General features: G+C 33.2%; 1 protein-coding gene and 1 pseudogene across 1 annotated transcript; one reads left to right on the top strand and one right to left on the bottom strand.

The window, feature by feature from the left end:
* Positions 1-1,213: 1,213 nt before the first annotated feature.
* On the bottom strand, positions 1,214-2,763 carry LOC100783240 (pentatricopeptide repeat-containing protein At5g65560-like; annotated as a pseudogene).
* A 7,135-nt stretch (positions 2,764-9,898) lies between these two features.
* LOC100793130 (KH domain-containing protein HEN4) lies at positions 9,899-14,968 on the top strand. Its single transcript, XM_003517250.5, has 7 exons — positions 9,899-10,732; positions 11,647-12,072; positions 12,268-12,543; positions 12,960-13,154; positions 13,263-13,342; positions 13,787-13,898; positions 14,607-14,968. Exons 1-7 carry the CDS (start codon positions 10,154-10,156, stop codon positions 14,745-14,747), a joined length of 1,809 nt encoding a protein of 602 aa, XP_003517298.1. The 5' UTR covers positions 9,899-10,153; the 3' UTR covers positions 14,748-14,968.
* The last annotated feature ends 5,329 nt before the right edge of the window (positions 14,969-20,297 follow it).

Here is a 20,297-nt window from a genome sequence, read left to right as displayed (position 1 = left end):
AGAAGTAGCAAATGTCCATCAACAAACAAAATGAAACCAGCTGTGTAGAAGACATGGCAACGGCATGAGTAGGGAGCTCAAAAGTGAGTGAAGTAGCGACGGGACAGGTCACAGAGGATTGTACCCCTCTGAGACCATGCTTAGAAAGACTTGAAAGGAATAAATCCGAATTGTATTTGACTTGTGTTAAGAGAGATTACTTATGGTATTTATAGACATCTTCATCTCACCTAATTAAGAAAATAAAATGGAATAAAAATTATAAAATCAAATCCACCTAATTCTAAGAAATGCAAATTAGCCTAATTATAGGAATAAATTAAATTTCCCTGATTACATTTCAACATCTACTTATACCAACAAATCTTTGACTGGAATTTATTGTTGAGCCTGCAATTATAGTTTTAGGAAGTACAGCAGAAAACCAATGAAAAAAATTGAAGGGACAACAATCAGTGGCTGCTTAAGAGAAGGGTACAGGTGCAGCTGCTTTTGGGGCAGACAAGTCTCATCTTTATCAGATATGTCCAGAGGACTGCAGCATAGCTACATCAATAAGTGAATAACTTGCTGTTGTGCCAAAAGATTACTTATCAACCAAAAACAGTTTTTCCTCCTCTCTTGCCCATTAATACAATCATTACTAGCATTAAGTCATTAACTAAAGAAAAACCTAATAAAACATGTTAGTGTTGTACTGAACGAGCTAATAGAAAACACACTTCTCCATAAATTTATATATGTTACCATATTAACTAGCATCCCAACCCCCCAGAAAAACCACTAGCAAACACATCCACCTTAAAAAAAAGGTTTGCGCATCATTAATTGTATCAATAAGTTTAATGACGAAAATTTCCTCGTTTATTTCAAACAAAGATCAATACCCTGGATTGTCACAAACATGTATTTATCTACAATAACAATAAAAACAATTTCATAGTTAATAGAAACTTGAAAACCATAAGTTGATTCTAGTTGAGTAGCAAAGAAGGAAAACACAAGAAATTATCAACACAAAAATAACGCACCAAAGTGTCTGAGATAAGCAGTGAAACTAAATTACGTATCTGTATTAGGGGCATTAGGTGATATGAATAAAGAATGCAATGTAAGAAAGAATATAGACAGTCACTGCCTCTCAAATCTCAATATTCTGCTGTTTGCTCTCAACCTGTGAGGTTGCCACAATTACCATTTGCTGTGACCATGAAAGTGTTACCGCATTTGAGGAAAGAGATGTTTGCAGCTCTCTTGCTGAGACAGAGTCAGTTTATTCAGAATGTATTACAAAATTTCAGGCGTTCCATTTGTACAACCTTATGCAGAGTCAAAAAATATCAATGGGAGCCCCTTTTCCACCAGTTCCATTCCAGGGAAAAATAAACAATCATTTTGTTAAACTCTATTCAGAGCCTGCATTAACATAGAGTATGTCTCAGAATGTAAATGACAGCCATTCTTCTTCATGAGATTCAGAAATTCTGAGCATTGATCAACATACTCTTAGCTAAACCATCAATATGAACTTTCCAAGCCACTTCATCATAATTATACCCACAACGTAGTAAACTACAAAAAACTGCTTCAGCCTTCTCTTTGTTCATTTGCTCAAACATCCCACAAATTAGAAGCTTATAGGATTCTAGATGTGCTAAATGACTACACTCCATCATAGAATCTAACAATGTCACTGCTTCCCCAAACATTCCCAACTTGCAACAACTACTTAGAAGAGAATTATGAATAATTTCAGAGGGAGAGATTCCAGTTTCCCTCATATGATGGTACAGACTGAAGGCTACATCCAAGAGTCCCACTTTGCAAAGTCCTTTAATAAGCTTGCTGTAAGTGTTAAGATTAGGCACACAGCCACATTCTGCCATTTTCTCAAAGAGCACAGTTGTGACTTCGAAATCAATTTTATTCCATATATCTGCATTATCAACAGAGATATTTGTTAAACTTACATTAAGCCCCACAGGATTGCTTCCTTCCTTCTTATATTTTTCAATTACTAGATGCTTCATAAGGATAGAGTATGTTTGATAAGAAGGCTCACAACTAGTATCAAACATGCATTTGAGAATACCAAATGCACTATCAAGTAGTCTCATACATCCATATGCATTAATTAGTAAGTTATAGATAAAGGAGTCAAGCAATATGCCTTCATTTTTAATCTTCACCACCATCTCTTCAGCCTCCTCTAATCTTCCTTGGCTGCAATATGCCTTAATAAATGCAGTATAGGTGACCACATTAGGCTGATATCCTGATGAAATGATTTGGTTGAGAATCTCATTAGCTCGGTCGAAGTCATATTCCTTCAGTACTTCCTCAACAAGAATAGTATAAGTATGAAGAGTGGGCTTCACATCAAACTTTGCCATGTCTTCCACTAACAACATTGCATCTTGCACTTTACCCTCTTTGCGTAAGCCATCAATCAATACATTGAATGTGATCAAGTTAGGCAAACATTCCTCAGTAAGCATCCTTTTGAACATTGAAACAGCATCTTCAATTTCCCCAGCTTTGCAGTATCCATCAATCAAGGCTGTATATACAAGCTCATTTGCTTTGAAGTGTTTTTCCTTGAGGGACTCCAAATCTGACCAGCTTCTCCGACTCTGCCCATTTATCCTCATCGCCTCCTTACAGAAGTAACCAATCAACACAGAGTAAGTATAAACATTCGGCTCACAGCCTCTTTCCACCATCTCCCCAACTCACACAACGCGCCAACGAGAACGGTATAAGTCCTTACCGTGGGAAAACAACCAACCTCCCTCATCCGCGGCCACAACTCAAGAGCCTCATCAAGCTTCCCATCCTCACAGAGCCCGTGTATGAGATTAGTATAAATTAGAGCTAATAATAATAATATAAAACAAATTTTCAATACTAGTATTAAACAATCATGTCAGCTGCACATTAAAAAAATCATTTAAATATTTAATAGAAAGTATACTTAATTATGTATATAAAAAAAAGTATACTTAATTATAGATAAAAATAAAATTTTAAGAATTCAATTGACTGAATTAAAATACGTGAGATCAAAATTAATGTGACAAGTAAAATAAAAATCTATTTTTTAAGGTTTTTTCTGGAGTTAAATAAAATCTTCAATAAATTACATGTGCAATGTTTTAGATTTCATAAAATGGGGTCATGATTATCTTTCTAAATGTTAATAAGAAAAGGGAAATAGCTTAAGGATGTTTAGTGGATACAAGTTGCAATAAATCAAATGAGTTGGATTGGTGTGTATGGAAAAATTATTGTGGGGAGAGCGAACAATTTACTTATGAGTGTGTAACGATTTTTTTTTTAATCATATGCACAGTAAATAAATTTGCAACTTATGAAACAATTTTGTTATTATTTTTATTCTAAAAATATGAAACAATCTTGAAGTAAGATATTGGGACAATAAGAGTCACGAATAAATAACTAAATTTTTTGTTACAATTAAAATAACACAATATAAAAATAAAATTAATAATAGTTGACATAAGTGATAACATTTATATTTCTTAATAAGTTATTTAATATTTGAATTATGATATTAGACATGTAATAGATCATGTTTTCTATAATGAACACTTTTTATTAATATCAAGAAAATATTTTAATCAATATTTTAATTGTGCCTTTTCTTTAAGACCATATTGGTTTTTCCATTAAGAATTCGATTTGTTCACATTGATTTTTTTTTTAACTTTGAAAACCCATGATTTTGTAGCTTCAAGCATTAGTAATTACGTGATCAATGGTTTGGAAATTTAAAACTAGTAAACATTTTATCCAGATTGAAGTCGCATATTCTTACAAATTTTGATACATGATAGGGAAACACATCATTTTAGAATTCCTCTAATTTTATTTACCAGCCGAAGACTATAGCAATGTTTGCTGGTTCCTTTATTTGAAGATATTTGTTACCCTTTCTGTAATTGTGTCCATAGAGAGCAAATATATGCGAATCAAATTATTCCTGAAAATACTTTTATAAAACTTATATCAAATACGAGAATATGATATTTTCAAATTCATATTTTTGAAAATCTTTTTTCATAGCCTAAAACACACGCCTCCTTAGTATTTTATAATTGCGAGGTTCTCAATTTTTTTCAAAAAATAAAAAATCGCATATATAAAAGTTGCCAGTCGTCCTGTGCCGACCGTCTCATGTTCACTGTTCGCGTAGTGGTTTTCATTTTCCAACAATCTTCATTTCCAACCCAACTTTAATCATCCTAAACTATTAAATGCTAAATACAGGCTAGGGTACCTAATTTAATATTGTAAAGGAGGTAATGTATTTAAATATAAATGTTAATGAAAAAATTAACTAAAAATATTATATATTCATTTTCACATATGTACTGTAAAAAAAATAAACTTTTGTAATATTTTTGGCCAACAATTACAATAACAAAAAAAATCACATATATTAACATTATAAAATAATTTTACATTATTATCAAATAATATATTATCATATACGATAAATTTGTTGACTTTATAATATTTTTTAAAAAAATCATATTAATAATGATTGATATGATTGAAAAAATTCGTTGAAATTGTTAGTTTGAAAATTTTCCAAAAAGTTAATCATAGATTCTTCTTTCCATGAGAACAATAGGGTCATTATGCTTATTACTAAACTTTTGAAGAGATAAAATAGAATCAAGATATATCTTATATCTTTTTTATCAGAGGTTGAATCAATCATCAGAAGAAGAATTAGGCCAAAAATTAGGATACATTATGAGAAAATAAAACTTCTATCGAAAAGAGGCAAATGAAAGGTTTTCATAAAAATTCTTATAGAATCGAAAATGAAGTTTTCTTTCTGTAAATTAGTATATTATTATTAAAATCTGTTATTTTACACTTGCGAATTTTGTTTTCTAAAATGCGTTGCTTTCATTAAAGAATTCAAATTTTAGATATAAATAGTTTTTTTTAGCACATTCACTATTATATTGGTAGATGACAACACAATTCAAATTTTGTGTGTGCATAAGTTTCAAGTAAAGAGGTAGTGTCTCAGCGTGTGTTTGGTTACTCGCTAAATACCCAGTTATGTTTCCCAAGAACTGTAGAAGCTAGTTACTATTGTTTCAACATATAATGTATCTAGCTAGTTTTCAAAACTTGCAACCAAATGTATTGTTAGTTTAGTTAGGTTGAAAGTAATGGATAGAGATATCTTTAGATCATTAAGTTCTTATCAATAACATGTGTAGCCAAACTCAATTATCTAAAGATATCTCAATTTATTAAAAATATCATTAAATTCAAAATATACTTGTAAATTTAAAACTAGTAAACATTTTATCCAGATTGAAGTCGCATATTCTTACAAATTTTGATACATGATTGTTAAGACTTTGGCAAGTGCACCAAATCGTGACAAGTAGTAAAGCTCGGAAGTCCGAGTATCGTGTCCACAGGGATTTTATTGCACTTATTTAATACCTCTCAATTGTAAGTGGAAGTAAAATAGTAAAAATAGGAGTGAAAGTAGGAATAAAGTGTTATTACTAAAACAAATAAAGGAAAAAACAATTGATAGAAAAGCCAAGACCAGACAAACCCAATTGGCCTACGATGCATGTAAATAGGATATTCATTATCAATGAAATGGTATTAGTTCTACCCACATCTGTTGACTACTTGCCCCTGATGCCTCACGTTGGCAAGCCTATTTTAACTACCTATCTCCCAAATGTCTTTGTGAAGATTCAATAATTAAAATGCATTAAGATTAAGTTCTAGATGTTGCTTAAATGCATGGGCAGTGAGTTATCATTCTATGCCTAGCAATGCTAACCCAATGATTCTTTTCTTTAGATGTTCTATTAGGTGTTACCCTTTCCCAAGCGATTAACCCCTAAAACTGATGCATGCATTGAATCTTAAATATTATTGAGAATTACCCTCTCCCGAGCGAATAAAACCCAAAAAGAGATCTAAGAATGAATGCAAGAGTAAAAGAAAAGAAATAGAACAGAAAAACCTGGAATAAATTCCTTTGCATTGATAACTCTTGAAGCTCATTGTACATCGTTGGCTTTTTAGGCCTGCCAGGCCCTAGCTAGGGGTTTAGCCACTCATGGCCATTGAGGGCTTACAACTGGGAATGAAAGAAAGGCTAGGCTAACAAAACAAAGAATGTAGAGAGGGAAAAAAACTCAGGCTTGAAGTACTGAGAGTGATGCTCTGAGATGGGATGATATTTCCTTGGGTCTGTCTCTCTATTTATAGTGGCTGAAGTGAGCTTACGGGCCTTCGTAGTCGCGCTCAGCGCCACACCTCGCGCTTAGCACGTTCAGATCGCGCGCTGGGCGCGCCATGCACGCTGGGTCTGTGCTTCTGTTGGATCGGGCGCTGGGCGCCTAGCTGGGCTTAGCGCGTGTAACGGTTTCCACCTTCGTGCTTAACGCCACGCTCAGCGCCTGCAGTTAGTTGCTCACTTAGCGCCTGATTCGCGCTTAGCGCCCCTATTGGATTGGGCCTGCTTCAGAATTTCTTTCTTTTTTTTCTTCCTTTCTGTGCCACTTTTGCTAATTGCAACCTTATTTTCCGTATCTGCAACCAGAATTTCAATTAAATTAATTTTCTTACTTTTAATCACAAATAACTGCTAAATAATTAATTTTAAGTCAAAATTTGACTATTTAACTCCTATAAATTCACAATTATTTAGCAGTTATCAATGATAGGGAAACACATCATTTTAGAATTCCTCTAATTTTATTTACCAGCCGAAGACTATAGCAATGTTTGCTGGTTCCTTTATTTGAAGATATTTGTTACCCTTTCTGTAATTGTGTCCATAGAGAGCAAATATATGCGAATCAAATTATTCCTGAAAATACTTTTATAAAACTTATATCAAATACGAGAATATGATATTTTCAAATTCATATTTTTGAAAATCTTTTTTCATAGCCTAAAACACACGCCTCCTTAGTATTTTATAATTGCGAGGTTCTCAATTTTTTTCAAAAAATAAAAAATCGCATATATAAAAGTTGCCAGTCGTCCTGTTCCGACCGTCTCATGTTCACTGTTCGCGTAGTTGTTTTCATTTTCCAACAATCTTCATTTCCAACCCAACTTTAATCATCCTAAACTATTAAATGGTAAATACAGGCTAGGGTACCTAATTTAATATTGTAAAGGAGGTAATGTATTTAAATATGAATGTTAATGAAAAAATTAACTAAAAACATTATATATTCATTTTCACATATGTATTGTAAAAAAAATAAACTTTTGAAATATTTCGGGCCAACAATTACAATAACAAAAAAAAATCACATATATTAACATTATAAAATAATTTTACATTATTATCAAATAATATATTATCATATACGATAAATTTATTGACTTTATAATATTTTTTTAAAAAAGTCATATTAATAATGATTGATATGACTAAAAGATTTTGTTGAAATTGTTTGTTTGGAAATTTTCCAAAAAGTTAATCATAGGTTCTTCTTTCCTTAAGAACAATAGAGTCATTATGCTTATTACAAAACTTGTTGAAGAGATAAAATAGAACCAAGATATATTTTATACCTTTTTTATCAGAGGTTGAATCAATCATCAGAAGAAGAATTAGGCCAAAAATTAGGATACATTCTGAGAAAATAAAACTTCTATCGAAAAGAGGTAAATAAAAAATTTTCATAAAAATTCTTGTAGAATCGAGAATGAAGTTTTCTTTCTGTAAATTAGTATATTATTATTAAAATCTAGTCATAATTATTATATTGTTTGTTGACAACTATTATTTTATCCTTGCGAATTTTGTTTTCTAAAATGCGTTGCTTTAATTAAAGAATTCAAATTTTAGATATAAATAGTTTTTTTTAGCACATTCACTATTATATTGGTAGATGACAACACAATTCAAATTTTGTGTGTGCATAAGTTTCAAGTAAAGAGGTAGTGTCTCAGCGTGTGTTTGGTTACTCGCTAAATACCCAGTTATGTTTCCCAAGAACTGTAGAAGCTAGTTACTATTGTTTCAACATATAATGTATCTAGCTAGTTTTCAAAACTTGCAACCAAATGTATTGTTAGTTTAGTTAGGTTGAAAGTAATGGATAGAGATATCTTTAGATCATTAAGTTCTTATCAATAACATGTGTAGCCAAACTCAATTATCTAAAGATATCTCAATTTATTAAAAATATCATTAAATTCAAAATATAGTTGTAAAAACCTCACATATATTTTACCTCAAAGAGATAAATAAAGCCTCAAACTTACAATTTATTAGCTGTGAGATGTTATTTTATTCAACTAATTCCTTAAAGCTATTGTTCAAATAACTAAGTATCTATGTAGACAGAACATGTATTTAATTTTAAATAGTTTTAGTTTTACATAAATAACTTTAATTTTTGTAGTTAAAATTTAGGAAATGAGATGATGTTCCAGTTTAGGATAAAGGAACTTTTCAAGTTTAAATATACTACTTAATTATATAGAGACTTACATTTATTTCACTTAAAAACAAATGAATCAGAGGTTGAATTTGTGACTTGTCAAATGCTTGTTAAATGCAAGATCTTATTTTATTTCACTTAATCAATTTCCTAGGTATTAATTATCAATTTTAATTAAGAGTGAATATAAACTGTTTATAGCATGGTTTAAAAAAACGTTTATAAAAAATCAAATTAATCTAATCCAATTCCCTAAATTTCTTATACTTTTATTATTTCTATAATTTTATAATTTGAAAATATTTAATCAATACCTTTACGTTACCTTCTATATATTTTTTTAAAATGATTACTAATTCTTCAAAAAAAACATTTGAAAAAATAATGAAGTTACTATCTTTAAAAATAAACTAAACTGAAGATTATTAATGTCATATATATATATATATATATATATATATATATATTTAAAAAAGAAGTAAAAAGAATATACTAGAATTAATAGGATAAAATCATGAAAAACTTATTCAAGTCAAACTTTAAAATCTCCGTCACCCTCGTAAAAAAAAACCCCATGGACTGATTGACTTGTTGACGATTTCGTACAAGTTCGTTAGACAATGAACAAAGTCGCGCATTGGAGATTCTCACAACAATCAGATTTTATTAACGGTTTCATTTATTTGACATCCTTCACTTATTTTTATTGCTTAGTACATATTACATTCATCTTTTATTTATTTTTCTCCTCTTGTTACCATATGACTCTATAGCCTATGCTTCAAAAGTGCTGATATTTGATTACTCACTGTACCTTCCTGGTCGAATGATGATGGTCTTCATTGTTTTAATTTTGATGTATTTATGTACTTTAAGGCCGGGAGACCGTATTTCTCTAGTCAAATATTGATCCTTGTCACTATCTCAAGTCTTATGCATTTGAGGCATAGGAATTATGTATCTCCCTGTATCTTATTAGGTTGATCAATCTAAAACCCATTAGTTCGGATGCTAAACAATTTGATCTAAATATAACATTGTCATACTAAATCTAAAAAATCAAACAAAGGATACTTTTTCACTTAAAGACTCTTAGACAAAAGCTAACCCGATCTAGCTATAGGAACACTCACAAATCACAAGCATTTTATCAATATTTTATTTTCTCTTACATATTACTAATAATATCAATTTATCTTCTCATCTCTCAAGATATTTTCCTTCTTATAATTAAACATCAATTACTATAGTAAGTTAGATGACATATATGAACTTTGCACGGCAGATTCGAGATTCAGATTCGAATTAGTAAAACGAAGCATTTTCCTTATCTCGAGAATTGGGTTTATTATTACAGTACCCCCTCACATCATTCCATTAAATAGAAAATAGTAAAAAAGAAAAGAAAAAGTTCCACGAATCCTCAAAGTCACTTCCGCGTTGCTTCCTTTCCATAATTTCCATTTAATCACTCCACACACACTCTCTCTCTCTCTTTCTCTCACTCATCAGTAACCAAAAGACAACCAAACCAAACAATGAAGAAACCTTAACCTTGTACCCCTCACTCGCTCCCCTTGTTGTCCCTTCCTTCCGATCCAAGTGAGTGACTCCACTCGCGGCGCGTGACATGAAAAAAAGATCCCACGCTGGAACCCACACGCCACGCAATGCAAGACCCCGCCACCTCCGACACCGATCACCAAACGACGCCGTCGCCGAAGCGCAGCAACACCACCACGACTAACCGTTCTAGCAAGCGCCCCGTGTTCAAGGTCCTCCCGGGGCAGATCGCGTTCCGCCTCGTGTGCCACGCGTCCACCGTCGGCGGGCTCATCGGCAGCTCCGGCTCCATCGTGTCGCAGCTCCGCCGCGAGACCGGCTGCAAAATCCACTGCGAGGACTCCCTCTCCTCCGCCGAGGACCGCGTCATCCTCGTCATCGGCTCCCTCTCGCCGCGAAAGGGCCTCCTGCTCGGCGACGGCGGCGAGGTCGAGGTCTCCAGCGCGCAGGAGGCCGTCGTTAGGGTTTTCGAGAGGGTTTGGGACCTCGAAGCCGAGAAAGGCGTTAATTCTAACAGAGCTGTTAACGGCGAGGTTTTCTCGAAGTTGCTAGCTCACACTTCGCAGATTGGTGCCGTTGTTGGCAAAGGAGGGAAGAACATAACGGCCATTAGGAACAATACCGGTGCCAAAATTAGGGTTTTCCCTCCTCCGCAATGCGCCACCAAAGACGAAGAGTTAGTTCAAGTAAGTTTTGCTGTTATTACTGTTAATCTGTTATTGTTAGAAATTGTGTTTTTAACGGTCAACGTCTTGGTTAGTGTTAATTTGGAATCAAAATCTTATTACAATGTGTGTGTGTGACTGAATTGGGATTTCTATTTGAGTAGATTGGATCTGATATGTCACTATGCCAAATGGCAATACTGAATTTGTTTTCATTTCTTAGTATCATTTAATTCCCCTTTAACATGGGAAAGCTAAAGGCTTCTTTATATTGTTCCTACATCTGGATTTCATCTGATACCGGGAGAGAACACGTGTTTTTTTTTTTTTTGGTATATATACGTATTGAATGCTTTCAATTGCTTTATAAAAGCATAAAAAATGATATTTAATTATTTATATTTCCGATATAATAAATACTTTTTTTTTCAATAATACTTTCTATTTTTTGTTTTTTTTTTTTCTTGTCTAGTGTTAGGCATTTTTGCCTATATTTTTTACCGGGGGTGTTAAATTGCCTACAAAGGGATATAGGGTGTGTTTGGCCGCGGATATGCAAAATTGATTTTGAGGTGATATGATTTAATGATTTATATTTAGATATTTTTATTCTGAAAACAACTTGGTAGGAAAATTCAGTATAAAATTATTTTGTCCACCGTAAAAATTACTTGAAGTTTCTTCAAATTGATTAATTTTGGACTTAAGATCAGCTCCTCAATGTAAAGCCAAACATGTGAATATTTACCTAAAATCATGTTAACTGATATTTGGGCGTGATTTTTATCATCTAATGTGAATCCAAACATACCTTTTCATAGATCCTAGTTCAATGTTTGGGTTCATGAACTTCAGAAATAACACCATACCATTATCATTGAAAAATGACTATTTGAAATTCTTTTTCTTTATCGGGGAACTTGTTTGATTGACAGATAACTGGTGGAATTTTGGCTGTTAAGAAAGCGCTGATTTCTGTATCTCATTGTCTTCAAGATTGTCCGCCATTATGCAAAGTTCCAGTTACTTCTAGTACACCAACTGTTAGCTCTTCTGATAGGTTGTCCTCTGATCCAAATGCTGAACTTTTCCCTCACCTTAATTCATTGTTAACCTCCATGGAAGGTTTATCTATATACGAACGGACCACAAACTCTAATGAAACCTCTAACCGTGACTCAAAAGGTGCAGAACACGAAGTTGTGTTTAGACTCCTTTGCTCTAATAATGTAGCTGGGAGCGTAATTGGCAAAAGAGGGGCTATAGTCAGAGCTCTAGAAAGTAAAACAGGTGCTTCTATTATCTTTGCAGCTCCTTTAAGCGAGCATGCCGAACGCATTGTCACCATTTCTGCTGTAGAGGTCAGTCATATGAGAATGTTTCCCTATGCCACAACTAACTCATGCTTATAGTATTTTCAGTGTTTTTTGTGCCCTCTTTCATGTGCATATGTTCATGCAACAACATATAGTCGCATTTGATAGATCTGTTTGAAAACACATTTTGGATTTTCATAATTTTTAATGTTGATTTAGCACTGGCTTTTTTTCATCCAGAGCCTTGAGTCTTGTAATTCTCCTGCACAAGATGCTGTTATTCTTGTCTTTGCTAGAATTATTGAAGATCACATTGGAAAGGGTTTTCTCCAAGTCTCTAGCATGGAATCACCTGTAACTGCAAGGCTTTTAGTTGCAACAAGCACGGTAAATTGCTTTAGTGGCAATGAAGGTCAGGTGATTTCAGAATTGAGAGAAGTAACTGGGGCTGACATACAAATATTGCATGGAGAGTCAGTTCCTAATGGTGCTTCAGATGAGGATGTGGTGGTGCAGGTACACTTATAAATTTATGTAATTCAAGTTGACTTTTTTTTTATCTTAAGGATTTTGTTGCCATATGCTGATGTCCTTTCATTTAAAAAATGAAAAAAAAATTGTTGCAAAATTTTCAATTTAAAATTCTCTAATATTGAAGACAATTTCAGAAGGCATTTCTATAAAATATGTGGAAAATATCTATTACTTTCAGCAAAAAAAGTATTCATGTGCATCACTCTGCGATTGGTGGATTCTGATGCTTTTGTGTGCCGACATAGGTTAGTTCGTAACTTATAACAAATATCTTATCTTGTTGCACTGGGTTGAGGCATTTGAGCACTCAGAATAGACTGAGTTTCTTGTTATGGCTCCAACAATCTTTTGTTACTGTCTCCTAGTCAAGTTTATACTTAGAGAGAGATTTTGTGCAGATCACTGGAGAGTACAGATGTGTACAAAATGCCCTATATAAAATTACTTCTAGAATCAGGGATAATCTTTCACCCAATGAGGTGGTTGCTGAAGCAAGACCAAAATCCAATTGGAAAGTGAATAAGGATCCTATAAAGGGTAAACCTTTTGCCCGTGGAAAATCTGCTTTTCCTTCTGGAAGGTTTCTGCCACGGGTATTCTTTACCTCCTTTGTGTTCATTGCCTTCAAATTTCTTTTATAACTCTTCTAATTCTTCCAATGTGCATAGGATGAGATTGATTAGGAGTTTGTATATTTGTAGAATGCAGGGGTGCATGCTGAAACAATATTACAAAATGGAGAATTACATACGGATTTAAGTGAGAATTTGGAACGTGGGAGGTTAGTATAATGCTGCACGCCACAGACTACAATGGCTTGGCGTTATTTTTCACCTTTTCCTTTTTATTGTTCCTGTCTTGGTAAAGTTGAGCATTTGATATATAGTAATTCTTGCCCTAAAATTTCTCTTTAGAGAGTTTTTGTGTTATTTGTGAATTGTGATAGTGATTTCGTGTATAGAGATTAATATAGGTAGATGTAGAGAAAGGGGGTTGTATAATTAATGATTTTGTTTTTCAATTTTCATTGATTTAAAAAATATTTATATAGGTTACATTATTATATAAATATACAATTAGTAAAATCTTTGATTCCTAACTGCAACTACAAGTCTATAAAATAAGTGAAATTGGGCTGGATAGACAAAATGTATCAATTTGTTAAGATATCTCCTGGCATCTGATCTTTCTCTCATCCTTTGTGCTTGATAAAATCCTTTGACAGAGGAAACATGTTTGCTACGGTGACAAATACTACTGTGGAGATAATAGTTTCTGAACACGTCTTTGGTTCTGTTTATGGTGAAGATGGTGGCAATTTGGATCGAATCAGACAGGTGCTTAATTATTCCCTTAAGAAAGATATGGTGGATTATTAGGTTGAGGATTGTGTTTGGGTTTTCACTTTTTCTTATTAAACGATGTGATTTGATTAAAGGTGGGTTTTGATCAATAATTTTTATTAGGTAAAATACAAAGTTTTTTAAAAATAATAATAATAAATTTTGGGGTAAAAAACTGTTGGAAAAATCCAAGTTCCACATCGGTTAAAGATTAGATCAAGATAGAGTATATAAGTAGGAAACAATCATAATCCTATGAGCTAACATTTAGGGTTGAGTTAGGTCCAAACTCACATCTTAAGAGAAACTTTGACTCCATTTTGTTCCATTTGTTGGGAGCAATATTTTGGTTTGCATGCACTATGGTGGATTAATTGGCCATTGTCAAAATTTAGCTTTGACATCTTTATTTATTAATTGACATATATATATTTTTAAGATTGTAAACAGCAGAAAATTTTGAGTGAAGATGTTTATATCTATATTTGCTTTTGAAGCTTACATGTGCTTGGACATAGTCACCACCAAGATATAAACAAATTCAGATTTGCATTTTAGTACCCTATAAACAATATGAATCTTGTCTGTTATTATACTATTAGTGTCACTCTTCTATATAGCTAGTTGCTCTAAATGTTTCCAGATTGCTGAAATGGTTTTACAATGATGTTGGTATTAATGTGTCTAGTGTTCTGGGACCAGATTTCAGGTGCAATTGTTACGGTTTATGATCCTTCCGTTGGTACAAGTGGAGGGAAAGTTGTCATATCTGGGACACCAGATCAAACCTTTGCAGCGCAGAGCTTGCTTCAAGCCTTTATTCAAACGGGACAAGCAAGCTGATGGAAAGCTGCATTTCATCATCAGTTGGTGCCATGAATGGTGTACATAGATGTCACACGACAACCTTCACTTTGTGAATACGGATTCACTCTTTTTTCTTAAAGATAATGCTTACCTCTTATAGACTATAAACACAGATTTTGTTCTCTTTCTCTCCCTCCTTCCCCCGCACATAGTCTCACTTTTAATTTAAGGTTCATCACAATACCATTTTGCTTCAAGACCCATTCATATTCATCCTCACCCCTTTTTCTATATATATATATATATATATATATATGCATTGTTAATGTTAATAGAGTTTGCAGAAAAAAGGAAACTAAAAAGACAAGGATGATATTTATTTTTGTTTGGAAAATCAAACAAATGAATAAATAAATAATGAATAGGTAAGCTTATTCTGAAAACAATCAGTTTAAAGTAAAAGATAACTTGCGTTTGCTGATTTTTATTGTAGTCATGCTTGTCCTCTATTTCTAACAATAAAGGATAGAGGAACATCAGGATCCAAGGAGAAATAGGACCGTCTTATTCCAAAGACAACTTTATAAAGTCCTGTTTTTGTGTCTTTCTAGGTAACAATTTGGTTTACAAATTCAATTGAAGTTTATGTATGCTTTGTGAATTCAAATAACATCAATTAGATTTCATTATGAATAATTAAGATTTTTTTTGTAAGAATGAATAATTATGATTAAACACACAAGTTATGTAATTTTAAAAAAAAAGTTATTTGACTCTTTTAAATGATCATATGAATTTAAATATTGATCATTTATGCATAATTATATAACTCACATTTACCATGCTCATTCATATATTAAAAATGATGATAGTGTAATACTATTTGTACATTTAAATTTTCTCTCACTATATTGAATTTTATCTACTCTAAAGCTTGTTCAAATTTATCTCATTTATTACTTTTTTTTATAGACATTTAATTTCATTGATGCAATAGTTAAATGAAAAGTTTCTATAAGTACATAAAATTGTAGATATTTTAAAGTTATTTAGTATTTTTTGAATTTTTTTTAACATGCCAACACTATTAATTGAAGTGACAAGAAACTTATTTTTCTTATTTAAAGTCTTAAGCTAAGTTATGTGAATACATAAAATTGTCTCCTAGAGCAGGCATACTAATCCGGGACATAATGGGTTCAAGACCCTCCTCCATCATGGATTGGTGTGGAGTTAGCCTTGGTTTGGTTGAGATCAAATAGGAAGGAAAGAAGAAGAAATTTTCAAATTTTTGCGTGGATCTTACACTTATATGTCTCTTCCTTTAATTCAAATATTTTTTTTTTCATTCTCTTTTCTTTTCTCCAACCAAACAACCTCTTCAAGATTCTACAATTAGCAGTGCAGAGAGTTTGTCTTGTGATTCAATTTCTGTAACTGCTACTACAATGACTTTTGGGATGAAATTTCTCTTCATAATTATAACATAAACTTCTGTCTCTCCGAACTTGGAATTCCTTGGAAGATAGACATTTTATAGTAGGAGGTGAGGATGAAATTTCTCATCGCAATTATAACATGGCATCTTGTCTCTCCAAGCTTGAAATTCCTTAGGAGAAAGACATTTTATACTGAGAGGAGATTTCTTCACTGTGAAGCTTTGAGTCTTAAAAAAAAGGGACTAAAATGAACATTTGTAAAAACTTAAAAGACCATTTTGAACCTTCTTTTGTTGAACTAATTTGAGTCTTTAAAAAAAAGGGGACTAAAATGAACCTACTAAATAACATAAAGGATCAAAGTGAATTCACTTACCAACATTTTCACCATTTCCAGCAAGTATACCAATAGTGTCTTCTGCTGCTTCTGGAGTATGTTTATCAGAACTTGTAGTTCGGTTGTCAACTTGTATACCACCCTTGACAGCATCTACGCACTCTTTATTGGCACTTATACAAGGATTCTCATTGACAACATCTAAACAATGTAACAACAATTGGTTGTTACACTGAAAGATAACTATCCTTTTCCTTAACCGGGTAGAAGCAACTACACCATGTTTTTGTCTCAAAAGTTCAAAGTTCGATCAAAGAGCTTTATAATGTCTGATGTAGCAAAAGAATGAGTCTGACTATGCGTTGGTTTAGTTGAAGCAATGGTTTTCTCATTTGACATTCAACATTGTTCTTCAAGACTGTTGCGGAAATGTTCAGTTGTACATACAGAATGCCAACTATATTTAGCAAATGTGAACCAAAACCTCCAATAGAACCCTCTTTGGCATTTGCTATAACATATGGTCGGTTTGATAAAAGAGAAAATGAGAAGAAAGAAAATAAAGAAGGAAGAAAACATGACTTACTAAGTATTTCCTTCTATTTAGTTATAGAAACAAAAATTTAAAATTTTCCCTGTTTTTATTTTCTTTCCAATTCAAATATTAAAATTTTTCTTTCTTCTTTATTTTCTTTTCATCCAATCAAACTTGATCGAATAAAAATGAATGAATAGAAAGGAAAAGAGAATAATTATTTTCTAAACTATATTGTTTGATTTAATTTTTAAGAAGGAGAGCAAAATACCATCTCGATTTCCCCTCCAATTTTGGGGGCTTTGAAGGAGAGGGAGAGTGGATTTAAAATTTTAAAATTTATTTATGTTTCTATTCAATCAATTTTTAGTCAATTTTAATTACTAAAATATTTCATTTTAAAATTGTTGATAACTGCTAAATAATTGTAAATTAATAGTGGTTAATTAGTCAAATTTTGACCAAGAATTAATTATTTAGCAATTATTTATAATTAAAAGTTGAGAAATTAATTAAGTTGAATTTCTGGTTGCAGATACGAAAAATGAGGATACATTAAGCAAAAAGGGCAACAGAAATGAAGAGAAAGAGAGAGTTCTGAAGCATGCTTAGCCCAACACTTGCGCTAAGCGCGCGTAAGGCGCTAAGCGAGCAAAAAAGGCAGGCGCTAAGTGGCGTTAAGCTCGAAGAAGCTGAAACCGTTACGCGCGCTAAGCCCAGCTACGCGCTAAGCGCGCGATTCAACAGAAGTATAGGCTAAGCTGGCAAGGCGCGCTGAGCGCGCGATCCGAACTCGCTAAGCACGAGGTGTCGCGCTGAGCGTGACTCTGAAGACCCAAAGCCCACTTCAGCAACTATAAATAAAGAGTCAATCCCAGGGAATCAAATCATCTCGCCTCAGAGCACTGTTTTCAGCACTCCAAGCCTGAGCTCTCTCTTCCTCCTCTATCTTCTTTGTTTTTATCCCTATTCTTTCTTTCACCCCCAGTTGTAAACCCTCAATGGCCATGAGTGGCTAATCCCCTAGCTAGGGCCTGGCAGGCCTAAAAAGTCAACGATGTACGGTGTGCCTCAAGAATTATCAATGCAAAAGGAATTTATTCCAGGTTTTTCTGTTCTAATTCTTTTCGTGTTATCTTGCATTTTTTCTTAAATTTCTTGTGGGTTTTATTCGTTCGGGGGAAGGTATTTCCTAATAAGGATTTAAGATAGAACTTTACATGCATCGTAGGCCAATTGGGTTTGTCCGGTCTTGACATCTTTATTAATTGTCTTCCCCGTTTGTAATCGCCCTATTTCTGCATTTATTCCTGTTTTTTATTTTACTCTTTGTCAAAAACTTGTTGACTCATTGGCAAGTGCACCAAATCGTGACAAGCAGTAAAGTTCTCGGAAGTCCGAGTGTCGAATCCACAGGGACTTTGTTCGTACTTAGATTAATGCAAACCCAATTTAAAAGCAAGAGATAAGAATTTAAAATAAAAGATAAAGAAAGATAGAAGATAAGCTAAAGAAAAGATAAGATATTTAAAGATAAAATTAGAAGATAAAAGAAAAGATAAGATATTTAAAGATAAAGAAAAAGATGAAAGATAAGAAAGATAAAAGATTTAAATAAAGGATAAATTCACGATAAAATAATATTAGGAACTGACTTGCCTTGTCTGCCTAGGATGTATGAGTTTATGATTTTTTCTTTATCAATTCAAGTGATTCTACCCTACCCACATCTATTCATTTACTTGCCCCTGATGCCTCACGATGACAAGCCTATTCTACCTATCTATCTCCCAAATGCCTTTGCAAAGACTCAATAGATAAAATGCATGAAGTTCTACTTCTAGATGTTTGCTTTGACGCATGGGCATAATACAATCACTCTATGCCTAGCAATGATTTTATTATGATATCTTTTCTTCTTGTTCTATTAGAAGTTATCCTCTCCCGAGCGTCTAACCCCTAAAACTAATGCATGCATATCTTCTTTAAATCTTATTTAGAAGTTACCCTCTCCCGAGCATCTAACTCCTAACAGAGTATAAAGATGAGTATGCAAGATAAAAACAGAAAAGAAAATAGGAAAGAAAAACCTGGTATTGCATTGATAAATAGTGAAGAGTACATCATACATCACATTGGCTTCTAGGCCTGTCAGGCCCTAACTAAGGGGGTTTAGCCACTCATGGCCATTGAGGGCTTTACAATGAGAAGGGGTGAAAGAAAGGGAGTAAATGAAACCCCTAGGAGAGGGGGTTCTGTCGTGGTCTTTTTTGTCCCTTGGATTGGCTCTCTATTTATAGCTGCTGAAGTGGGCTTTGGGCTTTCGTAGGCGCGCTTAGCGCGACACCCTCTCGCTCAGCGCGTGTAGATCGCGCGCTTAGCGCTCATGTTGCAGGCTTAGTGCGTGCTTCTGTTAGATTGCGGGCTTAGCGCACGTGTTGCAGGCTTAGCGCGCACTTCTGTTAGATCGCGGGCTTAGCGCGCGTGTTGCAGGCTTAGCGCACGCTTTGTTGGATCATGGGCTTAGCGCGTGACGCGCGCTCAGTGCGCGTATTGGGCTGAGCCTGCTTTAGATTTTCTTCTTTTCTTCAATTTTTCTGGCCTTTTTGCTTGTTATGCCTCCAGTTTTTATATCTGCAGCCAAAATTCAACAAAACATCAATTCTTTAATATTTAAGCGCAAATAACTGCTAAATAATTATTTTTAAAGACAATTTTGCCTTATTTTCTATTATCAAAATACAATTATTTGGCAGTTATCACTCTTACTTATAAATTGAGAAGTATTTGATAAAGTGCAATAAAATCCCTGCGGAAACGATACTCGGACTTCCGAGTTTTACTACTTAATAGCGATTTGGTGCACTTGACAATTGTAAAGACAATTTTTTTAAAATCTCTTTCTTTAACAAGAAATGACTACCTCCCTCCTCTCCTCTCAATCAAACCTAATGTCTTGTCAGATTCCTTTTTTTCCGCCATAAAGGCCCTTCCCCTGCTTAGAACAAATGTAATATAATAATATATCAACGTACAAATTCATTCTTTGGCATCTTAGATTCTAGTTAAGGTTCGACTTCTCATTTCTAACTCTAGAAGTCCTCTTCAATAATTTTTTTATAGTTGAATAGACTTTAGGTTTAATGATAAATTTTACTGCCTACTTTTCATCGATTCACAAATTTTATCACTTAATTTTTTTATTTTAAATTTTAGTATTAAACTTTTATAGTTTTACAAACTTTATCATTAAAGTTCTCAACTTTTATGCATTT

This window comes from Glycine max, chromosome 1, assembly GCF_000004515.6.
Source record: "Glycine max cultivar Williams 82 chromosome 1, Glycine_max_v4.0, whole genome shotgun sequence".
In the NCBI taxonomy this organism is placed as follows: Eukaryota; Viridiplantae; Streptophyta; class Magnoliopsida; order Fabales; family Fabaceae; genus Glycine; species Glycine max.
The sequence above is the reverse complement of the archived record's forward strand: the minus strand, read 5'-3'. Positions and strand labels throughout refer to the sequence as shown.

Coding starts and splice junctions, on each gene's coding strand:
- LOC100793130 (XM_003517250.5), top strand. CDS start 10,154: ATGCAAGACCCCGCCACCTCCGACACCGATCACCAAACGACGCCGTCG. Junction 10,733..11,646: donor AAGACGAAGAGTTAGTTCAA/GTAAGTTTTGCT, acceptor TTTGATTGACAG/ATAACTGGTGGAATTTTGGC. Junction 13,899..14,606: donor ATTTGGATCGAATCAGACAG/GTGCTTAATTAT, acceptor TTCTGGGACCAG/ATTTCAGGTGCAATTGTTAC.